Source organism: Labrus mixtus, chromosome 1, assembly GCF_963584025.1.
Source record: "Labrus mixtus chromosome 1, fLabMix1.1, whole genome shotgun sequence".
NCBI classification, from domain to species: Eukaryota; Metazoa; Chordata; class Actinopteri; order Labriformes; family Labridae; genus Labrus; species Labrus mixtus.
The window spans coordinates 32,566,178-32,579,107 of NC_083612.1; the positions used below are offsets into that span (position 1 = coordinate 32,566,178).

The window sequence follows — 12,930 nt, forward strand, 5'->3', positions numbered from 1 at the left end:
TTAACCAAATGTTTGTCTCTATACTCATTTTGTCAACATTACTAGTCCTCACTGAATCTTTTTTCTCATGATGACAATTGAAAATGACTCTTATTTAATCTGGTCGGACTGCAGGCTGGCAGTGCGCCATGCTGCTGCTATTATCAAGAAGTTTGCCAGCTCTATTGCTCCTCACATCACCACAATACTGGTGCATGGGAAACAGGTAATGTTCAGGCAGAGATGAGGAGAATCTGCATGTTTATTCCATGTGGCTGCCTAGATTGAGTGCTGTGTGAGGTTCAGCTAATAGTTTGTGATTCCTCAAAACTATGTGGTCAACAAGGATTATTAAAGTCAGGAGGAAGAGGTTATGTATATTTTGAGATTGGGTTTATAACTTCAAAGAGTCAACATTTCTGCTCTTTCTTTACCTTATGTATGGATACAAATTACAATAAAGACTTCATCTTCGCATTAAAACTATAAAAGTTAATAATAACCTTGTAAAAACAATGGAAGCACTAGATCTTCTGGTGAAGAAGTCTGTCATAGTTTGGGATATGTTTTGTGTTAAACTTATGCTAGCACCAAGTCTTCTACCAACAGGTGTTTAAAATTGTACTTCTCAAAGTAATATTTCACTATCTGTCACCATGGCAACAGGTGGAGTAATGTAGTCATTTAGTTAATGCCATAGCATTGTGCTGAAATGTGCTTTTACTAGCTAAAGCTATTTCATGCTAACCCGCAAATATAAGCACAAGAAGAAGGCTAATGCTATCACAGCCATGATATTACTAAAGCTAGCTAGGTGAGCTAGCACGCGGACGCAGTGTGTACAGGAGCTTTTTTTTTAGTGTTCGCTTTTTCTCCATTAACCGTCGCAGAGGCTGGACTCTCGTTTCAGCCAACCCAAGCATCACACGCTGCATTAAGGCCGGCTGTATACTGCAAATAAAATAGAATTGAGTTACATTTTCCAAATGTGTGTCTGCAGGCTGCTCAGAGCGACGTGAGACTGAGATCTAATATGCCAGTTTCTACTGGATTGCTCCAGCTCAGGTGTCTCGCAGCAATGATTTACTTTAGTCTGTTATTAAAACACCCAGGGGGGTGGGGGATCTTGCGAAATTAAATGGATTGAGGTCACTGATAGCCTCATGATTTGTGCAATGATTGTCACTGCTATCTGGCCAATGCAGAGACCCTCACAAAGAATATTGGGCAGAAATGATCCATTAAGTTTTGCAAGTGGAGTGCAATTCTCTCATGTTTTACATCTGATTGCAGAGAGAAATTGCCAACAATCGCTGTGCTTGAAGAGCTCATGTTTCAATTCTATCCACACATACTGCAGACGAGGAGCTGGGAGGGGAGGGAGCATTTCTTCCTCCAGTTTGATATGAAGCTAAGACTCGATGTGAATCAGTTTTATTGTCTTCAGAGGAGGTTCCTCATCTCAAGAGCAGCTTGTCAGAGATGCCATTTTCTGAGCCAAGCACCTGATATCTTTTTGATCTTTGACTACGAGGCTGCTTAAACTCTATTTTGTTCGAGGTATACTGCCGGCCGTACTCATGAAGAATTCATCAGATACTGTAGTTTTCACACTTCTCGTGTGCGCTTTTGTTCCCTTCTTTAGTGGTCAGGATGTTCTGTGAACTTTGGTTTGAATTCGTTCAAGGTTGGCTTACATTGCCCCTTTATTATATGCTGCTTAATTAATTACGAGGATTTTTTCTGGCACAGAGAAATTGAAAATTATGCCACGATAGAGCAAATAAATAAGTAAAATAGAAAAACCTGGAGGCTCCATTCCTACTTGCTGGAAAATAGCAATGATACTGAGCTCAATTTACTTTCTCATTTACCTAACATGGGCCAGGAAGTGAAGCTTGAAATAGGTTCCCCAACAAAGAATCAGTGGACTGACACCACATCGTGCCTTCTAAACATTAAGGCTTTGTGCTCGAGATGTGCCTTCATATTTCTGCAGGTTTAAGCACAGAATAACTACTAACACACACACACACACAGAACATCACACAGGAGTTATTCTCAGCATATAATAATAGGTGGTTGTGTTTCAGCTGATTGTGTTTATGACCCCATTAATATAATTATTTGATTTGTTCTCTGCTTCTGTAAGGATGGCTTCAGATCCGTGTGTGTGTGTGTGTGTGTGTGTGTGTGTGTGTGTGTGTGTGTGTGTGTGTGTGTGTGTGTGTGTGTTTGTGTGTTTCCATAGAAACCGTGGCTTTGGGTTACCATGTGAAGATAAGCTCAGTGTTTGTGTGCTGCTTTTCCCTCATAGGATTTCTGCAAACAGAGGAGGCAGCTTCACGGCTGCTCTGACTCTCCTGAGTAGTGAAAAGAGAAATAAGTGAACATTAAAATATATTCTGTGAAGCTAACCTTTAAACTATTATATTTATAAATTAATTTATCAGGACTGGGGTTAACAGGTTTTCTTTTCTGACATGCAATAGATACTCACCTTTGTAAACTTTAAATATTTTGGGTCTTTTTATTTCTCTTTATTTTGTATAATGGGGCATGAAATTGCTATAATGAGCAATTTCAAGGGATGTATTGCTGTTATCATGATGGAGAATCGGGGAAATGTACTTTCCAGTGAAGGTTAAGCCAATGTAATTCTCATTTGAAAAAAGCATTTCTTAAAAATCGAGAAACCTTGTCTAAATGACCCTTTGTACAGTTTAAATAAATCTCCAGCCTGAGCATACATACACATACAACCATTTCCAAGAAATTATGATATATAAAAAACCTTGCTCATTCTCTGTAAAAGAGGTTATTTAAACACGTGATCATCTTGGTTCCTGTAACACCTTGAGAAACTTGCTTCACACAATATTAAACTGCTTGAACACAGTGAAATAAAAACAAGTTAAACATCACATTACTATAATATATGCCCTGCTGAAGCTGCGGTTAATTTGAGGACGTGTTACATCAGACATGAACAAAACATGCAGATTGTGAAATACGTAGCTCTTAGTTGTTATATGTCATCATGTAAAGACTGTTCTTGTGTCTTTTTGCCCACTAGGTCTGTTGTCCGTCTTGCTGCCAGTCTGTTAACTAAGCTAGTGGACAGCCTTGCACCCAGTATTACTAGTGTTTTAGTGCATGGCAAGCAGGTAAGTGAACACCCAGTCTGCAGGGCCTGAGGGGGTTACCCTTATTCCCCTACACCCCTATTCCCTCTGAGCAAATTAGTTTGGGGCTACATTTGGAAATTTTTACATATAGGGACAATGATTTTAATGTTCACTGATTTAAAAAAAAGAAAAAAATGCTCCTCTCGTTGTCATCCTATGGGAATAACTAAGGCTAGCTGCATGCTCATATTTCCTCATTACAGCTCACCTCCACCCTGTGTGTATGTAAGCTGTAGTTGTAGAGGAGGCTGACATTGTGAGAGAATCCTAATATGCACCGTGTCCACATGTCTAGACTCACCTTATGTGCTGATTGATACAATACAACCTGTGGATTGGTGTGATGGCGCTCCCTCACACTGTAGGGGTTGCGGTGCATCATTTCCTGTCAAGTGTTACTCAGAGATTAGCCTCCTCTCTCGAGAGTCACTTATCTCGCCTCGTTTTTTACCCTTCTGAACAGTTTTAGGCATTTCATTATGCTCAAGTAGCTCAAGGTGTGAATCTGCATATAGATTGCTCACCGGAGGGAATACTGCTCTCGACATGATTGGAAAAGCTGATTTCCGATTTCAAACGACTGTGTTCCTCCGCTCACAAAAAAAACGCAGCTTTGGATTATACTTCTCGTCAGCACTAAAATTCAACAATGCATTCTGCTGGAATACAAAGTTTCATAAACATTTCCAGCTCCTTGCTCAGTTAGACTCAGTTTTGATGTAAAGATAAACGATAACGTCTTCAAAGTGTGGGGTTTCATCAGCTGAAGGCGAGGAAAAAGATTGGTGAGGTGTAATTTTTATGAGATGGCTTTCAGAAGACAGAAAATACAGAAGAGCAATCTTGGGATATGTAATTCTTCCCCACACACTTTCATGTGACTCTGAGAGAGAGGGCCAATTTCAAAGTGATGGAGCAAAGACACTTGAAGGAAATGCACCTCGGAGGAAGTGGCATGTGCACATTTCTACTCACGTGCGTCTGTGTACGCTCACAGAAACTTAAACATACTATGCACTGCAAGTCATCTTCACTGCACAGACCCTTCTAACTGTATGTCTGTTTGCTGTTTGCTCTCTCCCCCTGTGTGTCTGCAACATGCAAACGCCTGTGAAACCCAGGTGACCCTTGGTTTATTCGGGCAAGAAGAGGAGGTGATCTCGAACCCGCTGTCTCCAGGAGTGATCCAGGGCATCATCTACAGCAAGTGCTCACCTCACGGCGGGGAGCGGGAGGCCGTTCTGCAGCAGGAGCTGGTCATCCACATCGGATGGATCATCTCTAACAACCCAGAACTGTTCAGCGGCATGCTCAAAATCAGAGTCGGGTAAGAAAAAAAAATCCGGCTTTAGGAATATTTTCATAACTGTAAAGAAAATGTTTGAAGATTAGGTTAAGCAAGAAGGTCTCATGGAGTACGTAGTCTTTTCTTTCCTCCTGTTTCATGTTTGGGGTTAAAAGGGCAACATGTGAAGGCCAACTAATTTTCCAGCATGTAGTGATGGAGCACATTATAGGACACGTGCTCTCTAGAGCAGTGGTCCCCAAAGTGGGGGTTGACAGCCACCAAGAGGGAGGTCGCGAGATGCCTTCCATAAAAAATAAAAAAAATAATTTAAAAGTGCATAAGTATATATTTCTACCCATTTTTGTAAATATTCAAAAAGTAGTCCAATGTCATATAAGACAGTATCATTAAGTGAAATGAATGTGTACATTTTGTATTGTTTTTAGGCTGTTGTGTATTATTTTGTGTTCCTAGTTTTTGGATTGGTTTATTAGTGTGTGCGTGGCTGTTGCTATGTTATATATCTAACTAACCACCTTAAAGAACAGTGGGGGGTCCCCAGTTTCTGTCACCCTTATTTTGGGGGTCATGACCTGAAAAGTTTGGGAACCCCTGCTCTAGAGGGCTTTGTCCATTGGACTCTGGAGGGCACGTTACCACCTTTTGTCCACTAAGAGGGCATCCCGGAGGACACTTGATCATGTTTTATCTACCATAGGGGCATCCAAGAGGGCACTTCCGCTGTATCACCCTCCCAAAAAAACTTGGGTAACAGGTCCACCCTAATGCCCTAACGTGTTCAGACCACTCTCCAGAACATCATGCATGCCGCAGTCTGCCCTCAGTTTATTTTCTTATGAATAGGAACTCCTTGCTGTTGTTATGTGTATTCACTATTCATACAAATGACACCTCATATTCAGGTTGTTTGACCGAAGTGTGCGCTTCATTTATTTATTTTGTACTTAATGGTGTTTTAAATGTAAATATGGGAAGAAAGCTGCAAAAATAACTCTTATGTTCATTTGCCAAACAGCTAGAGAATGATACATTTTACTACCATTGTTTTAAGGGTTATTTAATTAAGTAAATCCACAATCCAAACATTACTGTCTAAATAAAGATTGTAACCACTGTGGTGTGACCCATTAGTTTGTTGGCTCTGCTGTCACTTCATGAAGTACCCTTTTAGCACTGGCTAAAAAAAAGACACCTAAACCTACTAATTGGTTGTGGTCTTAAGAATTGTCCTATATTTCCAACGAAGAAATCCCTAAAGCCACCAACAACACAATCACAGTAAACAGTTGACATGGCCATAACTTTTTTTTATAACAGGCGGTTTAAAAGGTTTGGTTTAAAGTTGGACATTTTAATCCATGAATTATAGGCCATTGACCTTTTCTTTTCAGCCGGCCTCAAGAGGCCACTTCAGGAGCTGCAGTTTTGGTCACTTAAACAGTGTAATGGCTTCATTCCTCAGCTCAGGAAGTTGCAGAATGTATTTGACCTGTATTTGGCTCTTGTTTGTCTCTTCTGAGTGCTGCAATGTGATTTTTAACAGCGCACATTATTCATAGCTTTATTCAAAGAGCGTATTCCTTTCCAGGCCTCTGCATAATCAATGGAAAGTTACAAAGTGCCGGTACATTTGTTAAGTGAATCGTCTACTGTAAATCTGAGTCTGTACAGTGTGGGATTGTGTTACATTAGTGCTTGGTGTTGTTTAAATGGGATGTTTTGCCTGTTTCTGGATATATAGTGTTAATGGTTGAACCTTGTCATGGTGGAAATGTGTCCTCAAATAGAGCCCACACATCGGGTGTCCACTGATATCAAACAAAGTGACTAAAATCCAAAAAGCTGCAGGTTATTCCTCACAGCTGTCCCATAAAATAATCTATGTTAGGACACATATGTTAGGTGTATACAGATGATAAGTGTACACCTACGTGCCCCCCTCTCTACCCCGTCTTTCTTAATCCATTGCCTATGTCCCTCTTCCAAGTCAATTTTACAAAATCATTTTTCAGACACAGTTATGACTGGGTAATAGAACCCTTATATACCATAGATTATCACAAAACCAAAGACTCAATCTGGGTGAGGCTGTGCACAAGGAGATGAAAAGGTTTGCATATAGAAATAAGAAATGAGTTTGAGGCAGATAACATTTATTGCTCAGTAATTGAAAGGGAGGGAAATGTGCCATTAATATAAAAAGGTTTCTTTTTTTTATAGAGACTTTATGATCCCATCAGTGAAAAAAGCAGTCTAATAACGATGTATGCAAATGCTTGTTCCACACACAGAGGAGAAAGGTGAGAATAATTTGACACTCAGGATTCTGTCTTTAATTCAGGGTTTAGGGGACTTTTTATCAGAGAGGTTTTTACACATTGCAACCTGGACAGTTGATCAGTAATCAGTCAGAAAGCAGAAACATCTCATGCCTGTTTCTTTGCCTGAGATTAACGTTATTTAATTTAGCCATAAGAAACTTGACACTATGAAGCAGAATCCAAAAAACTGACACAAATTTTAAAATGTACCTCCTTGTTCTAACAAAACCATCAGGCCCATGAGGTTTGTGTAGGGTTCATTGCTTCTTGGATTAACAGTCTCTGTGGATCTGCAGATGGATTGTCCAGGCCATGAAACATGAGCTGAAGATCCGTGCGGGAGACATGCCAGCCCAGGACATCCACCAACTGTCTCCAAGTGACATCAAGCAGCTCCTGCTGGACGTCCTGCAGCCACAGCACACGGGCAGGTACTCTCCATCATGTGCTGTTTAATCCCTTTAGATTCACACATCGTCCATGCCTTTATCTCAGTGCATGTACTTAATTTTCTGAGTTTTAATTATTTTATCCTCTGTGGTGTCTTCACCCATATCTTATAATCTGCCCCTGCAGCAATCCAATTTCCCCATGAGAATTAGTTTTATCTCATCTCATCTCATCTATTACACACTGAGTCATAGAGATTTTCCTCTAGCACGGGGGGCTACACAATATATCTGTCCCAAATTTAAAAAACGTGGTTCAACAGTTTCCCCCTTGTTTTGCCTCAGGTCTTGGCTGAACAAGCGTCAGATTGACGGCTCTCTGAACAGGACCCCTCTGGGTTTTTATGACCGTGTGTGGCAGATCCTGGAGAGGACCCCCAACGGGATCCTGGTGGCTGGGACTCACCTACCACAGGTACCTGACGCTCACTGATAAAACAAGATAAATCCTCCCACGCTGGTCAAATGTGACACTCTGTATTTTTTTCTGCTTTACAACGCTGACGTTAACAAAAGACTAGAGTTTTGAATTGTGTAAGACACAAACTCTTTGTAACTATCTTTTAGAGATTACCTAAAAATTCAGAGAAAGAGTGTTCCTCCCATTGGTTTGTTTGTACTTTTGACTAAGGGGTGCTGGTGGCTGGCCTAGCTAACCTACTAGGCCACTGGCGTCCCTTTGTCACCCTCATTAGTCAGCACCAAAATTACGAGTTGTTTCAATTTTTTCTTTCATTAAAGCAGACCCATAATGCCAGGCAAATGTTGTGTCTAAGCTGTAACACTGCCACCTGCCACTAGCTGGGGCTATAGCTCCAGTTAATTGGCCTGCTCTCGGATTTCAACCTGCAAAGGTGAAAGCTTGAGGTGCTAGCACTGCTAACTTTAGCTACACATGGCAAACCAATGAGACATAGTTTGCCGTGCAGTCTGTGGCCTGCTTGATCTAAAATTAAAAAAAAAAAAACACAGCTCATCATACGACTGTGCAAAGGACAGGGGGATGATGATCTGGCTCTCCTGTGGTCATAGTGACGGAGTCGGAGGTTTCAGCATGGCTTTTTAATTGGGAGAACATCATAAAAACAAATAACTATATTTTATTTCTGACTGTCTCTCTGTAGCAACCTACGCTGTCTGACATGACCATGTATGAGATGAACTTTTCCCTGCTGGTGGAGGACACTGTGAAGAACATCGTCCTGCCTGAGTACAGACAAATCATAGTAGAGGTAAAACAACTGATACATTAACTTCAATCAAACGTCTCTTGGATGGATTTTGCCCTACATTTAATTTGGGCACTGATTTAAAACTTGATTTCACCTTTCTACTGCACAGACAGTGTCTTTCTTCCCCTTTAAGGTTCTTTTTGGTTATTATTAAGTCGGGTTAAGAATTTCAAAACAGAATACAACCTTCTTTGCTGCTTGTCTTTTTGTGTTTCTCACAGCCTTGTCATTTGTCTCCACTGTGTGAGTAGTTACTGATGGTGGTGTCCATTGTGCTGGAGAGAAACCCGGAGCTGGAGTTCAGCGATAGGGTGGATCTGGATGGTCTGGTGAAGGAAGCCTTTAATGACTTTCAGAGGGAAGGCACGGAGAAACAGGTAGAGTTTAGTTTATAAGGATCCCACATCCCCATTCTTCCTGGGGTCCACAACATGCCTTCAGTGTTAATGTGTCACGACATCTTACAACTACAGAGTGCTTTCCTTTGGACTTGATTACGATACGATACGTCTTGACTTTCTTTTATTTGAATGTGACCTGTAGACATTCTCATGCAGTTAAAACTGTGACTGTGACATAATAAATACCTTGACTTCAGAAACATTTAAAATCAAAATATCTTCTATGTGTGTGAAACAAATAAGGATTGACCCACTCTAACATCCTTAAAAAATGTAACCCCTGCCCCTGATGTGTCTTCAATCTTTGAGCTTCTGTTTTGGCAATACACCGATAAATCAAAGACTAACCTAGGGCTGGGCAAATAATCGAAAAATGAATCGAAACTGACATTCAGAACCTCTAACCAACGTAATCTTGCCCATGTCAATTATTTTGTTTATTTTCAGGGAAGACATGCAAGTTATTTATTTTCTACTGTTTTAGAGAAGTTATTTCTTCTTTAAAACTCAAATGTGTCGTTTTAATTTCAAGCGATGTTTTGATTTAAGTTTGAAATATTCAATAAATAACCACAAAATAGTTCATCAGATATGCACTCTTTCATCAGATAATATCCCAGCTTTAATAGTTGAGCATATTTACAGTAGAGACCTTGTCAGTGAACTATGAGGGCAGAAAACAAATTAATCGTTCATTAATCGTAATCGAGGTAAAATGATCAATTAATCGTGATATTGATTTGAGGTCATATCACGCAGACTAACCTAAAACAAACGTTACTTTTCCCATTTAGTAGAGGTTTATTAAATCCCTGAAGTAGATTTAAATCAAAGCTCCTTTGAAGAACATTAGGTTTATGTTGATTTTAGCGACCACTGTGGACAAATCAGTACATCTTATCTCTTTGCTGGTTTTGTCTTCTAAATGTGTAAGTTGTGTTACTTTAACAAATCTCATTCTACTCAAATGGATCAATTACTGATACATTTTTTTCTGTGGAATATATAAAAAAGTTGTTTCTGAAGCGCAAAGTTAATCACTTTGTCTGACTCCCCAGGAGGAGTTTTAGGCAATTTAGAAATAACTAATATTAATGCTGATGGTCTGCTTTGCTTTTTTGTTCTTACTGTAAAGAGGCATCCGTATTAATTTAAGCTGTTAACCAGCTAACACTCCTCACAGGAGCTTTTATAAACTTAATGAATGCTTTAAGAATATAATCGAATATGATTTCAGAATTAGACTGAGTATGATTTTTTTGTCGTTCCTCTTGCAGGATGACATGCAGTCGTTCTACAACACCCCATCGGTGGGGAAGAGAGGCACCTCCAGCTACCTGACCAAGGCTGTAATGATCCAGCTGCTGCAGGGGGATGTGAAACCCTGCAAGGACGACCCGTGCTCCGTTAGCTAGATTTACAACACTTGACCCCTGACCTGAGCCTGCTGCAGCATAGTCATCACACAGTCCTGAGAGGTCTGCTGCAGAGTATCCATCACATACATCCACAAGATAACCTCTAACCTCTCCAGCCCCCCCTCTGGCGTGAATCTTCCCACTTCTGTTAACCATATTCCTCCTAAACATGAGTAGAAATTGTAAGCAGCAGCTGCAGTTTGCACCAGAGGTTAAAATGATGTTGAATATAAAAACTCACAGCATCACCACGGTCTTGTTTCTATACACATTATTCTTTTGTCAGTTCAGCGTCCTACTGTAGCTATTGCTGTGTGTTCAAATTTACATTTTAGTGGACTTCTCTTGAGTTGTTCAAAAGCTGTTACGTAGCGTAGCAGCTACCATTATTGGCTTTTCGCATCAAATGCCTCAAGCTAGCTAACGTGTGTTCATGACTGTGTGTGACTGATGTCGTCTTCATCCACCAGTTAGATGTATGTGATCTGTTTCATCAGCTCAGTTTGGCTTCTTATTGAACTCAGACCTGAGAGAGTGTCAGTCAATCAATCAGCATTTGATTTTTGTCCTTGATTAGAAACAATTACAAATATTCTGTATCCTGGTTTTCAGGTATTTAAGAATAATGTCTAAAGAACTTAGCTCCATGAATCGACTTCTTATGGCATTTCACGCTAACGGCCTTTACCTGTTCTGTTGCAATGCTACGATATGAGAAAGCTGTTCTCAAATGGGACACCGGCTGCAGAAATGCTTCACATCTCAAAATAAACAAAAGTGGTGAAGTCTGCCAGTAAATCATGTCTATGATCCATCATTTTACAAATGTTACCCGACTGCATCAAGCTGTAGTCAACCTCATTATGACTACCTGTGGGAAACACTGCCAACATCTTATTCTACTAAAAAAAACAAGTACACGTCAAAGTTTGTTGTTTGATTTATACTGTGTTCTCTGTCTGTGTGCATGCAGTCTGCTGCATGACAGAACTGTTTTTAAAACCATAATGGCTGTTTCTCTGAATGTTATTGGCAACGCAATCATTTTTGAGCCTCTTGTTTCACACAGCAGGGCTCTGCATGACAATGTGAAGTGAACGTTAGAACATGCTGTTATTGTGAATGTGTGCAACAGAAGAGGTAGGTCAGATAGAAATGTTAAAAAAAACTCACTTATTATTTTAATGTGTGCCTCTCTGAATATGATCACTGTGATGTATCTGCCCTAACCTGTGTGTGTGTGTGTGTGTGTGTGTGTGTGTGTGAGAGAGTGTGTGTGAGCGTGTGTCTGTCGTTTAATGTCGTCTTCAGAAGAAGTATTTTTAATTCAAACTGTAGTTTCAAAGAATAAATATATCCACTTTGAAAGTGTCTGTGTGTCACTTCACTATATACTACCTAAAAAGGAGGAAGTGAGCATTTTCACTCGGTCATACAATTCTACAATTCTACAATTCACTTAGCAGAAGCTTTTATCCAAAGCGACGTACATCAGAGAGTAAGTACAACACAAGCAAGGATCTAGAAAAAAGGGAACAATGTCAGTAAGAGCAAACGATCAGCTTTGAGTCTGATTGGACACACAGGTGCTGACAGGAAGTGACCAGAGGCAAAGCACAACATTGAGGGCAGTTCTTGAGAGCTCTAATCAGTATAGAAACCATCTTATAAGTCATTGTTATCAAACAAAAACCATCGTCACATACCTCATACATGTACGGACTATATCCCCACCCCTCTCCGATTTTTGCATACCCAATGCAGAACAAATATTCTACTATATCTGTGAGGGATCAGCTCGTCCTGTATTCTTTGTAAAGGTTGTGAATATGTGACTGCTCCATAAACTTGTATACCATCAGATCATTCTACAAACAGTTTCTTTATGTCCAGTGAATGTTGAAATGAATACAGTTTGCATGCCTTTCCCCAGAACTACAGTTAAATTCTACAGTTTTTGAATACAAATTATTTTTTACCTAACTTGAAACTAAAAGCTTTTGCCCTGTAGCTGAAACTGCATTACAGTGTGACTGCTGCAGCCCTGAGGGTTGTGTTTGGTATTTGCTGTCAGTTACACCCACTTCTTTTGCCGGTTCTCCTTATCAGTCTGCATCTCACCATGAAGGATGCAGCACTGAATGACTTCCACAGAGAGGTGAAGTTGTGGGCGAGAGCCCGAGAGGCAGACTGGAGATAAATCACCTCTGCTCCTCTGTAAATTCAAATCAACTTCAGACTTTAAAGGGGAGTTCCTGCCTTTCTTTAAAATATATACATATATATATATCTTCTTCACCATCCAAAACGGGTTAACCTTAAAAGGTTTTTTTTTGTACCTTTTGTTTGGTTCTACTTTTGCTGAGTAGCTTGACACATGAAGGAACATATATGTTGTGTGTTGTTTTAGTCTTGTAGTACTCGAAATCGGTCTCGGTCTCGAGAACACTTTTTGAAGGTCTCTTCTCGGAATCGAAAGCATTTTTACTCGGTCTTGCCTCGGTCTGACACTGGGCAGACACCGGATTTTAAATCAAGACCACCACTGACAGGCTATTTTTCTACATCATTACTGTGATTAGAAGAAAAACAATCTTTTCTAAATCCATGAGTTACGGCTGAAACCTTCCAGA

General features: G+C 40.1%; 1 protein-coding gene across 4 annotated transcripts in view; it reads left to right on the plus strand.

Moving 5' to 3' along the window:
- The window catches only part of phkb (phosphorylase kinase, beta), a 113,109-nt gene extending 101,444 nt beyond the window's left edge, over positions 1 to 11,665 (plus strand). For 3 of the 4 annotated variants that reach the window (XM_061042460.1, XM_061042444.1, XM_061042469.1), the window contains 7 exons: positions 3,056 to 3,146; positions 4,289 to 4,494; positions 7,094 to 7,228; positions 7,532 to 7,661; positions 8,371 to 8,478; positions 8,730 to 8,855; positions 10,157 to 11,665. In XM_061042460.1, the coding sequence (XP_060898443.1) occupies positions 3,056 to 3,146; positions 4,289 to 4,494; positions 7,094 to 7,228; positions 7,532 to 7,661; positions 8,371 to 8,478; positions 8,730 to 8,855; positions 10,157 to 10,294 (934 nt within the window). In that variant the 3' untranslated portion in view covers positions 10,295 to 11,665. Of the gene's footprint in view, positions 1 to 114; positions 206 to 3,055; positions 3,147 to 4,288; positions 4,495 to 7,093; positions 7,229 to 7,531; positions 7,662 to 8,370; positions 8,479 to 8,729; positions 8,856 to 10,156 lie in introns of all 4 variants that reach the window. The other variant, XM_061042452.1, reaches the window with a different exon arrangement.
- The last annotated feature ends 1,265 nt before the right edge of the window (positions 11,666 to 12,930 follow it).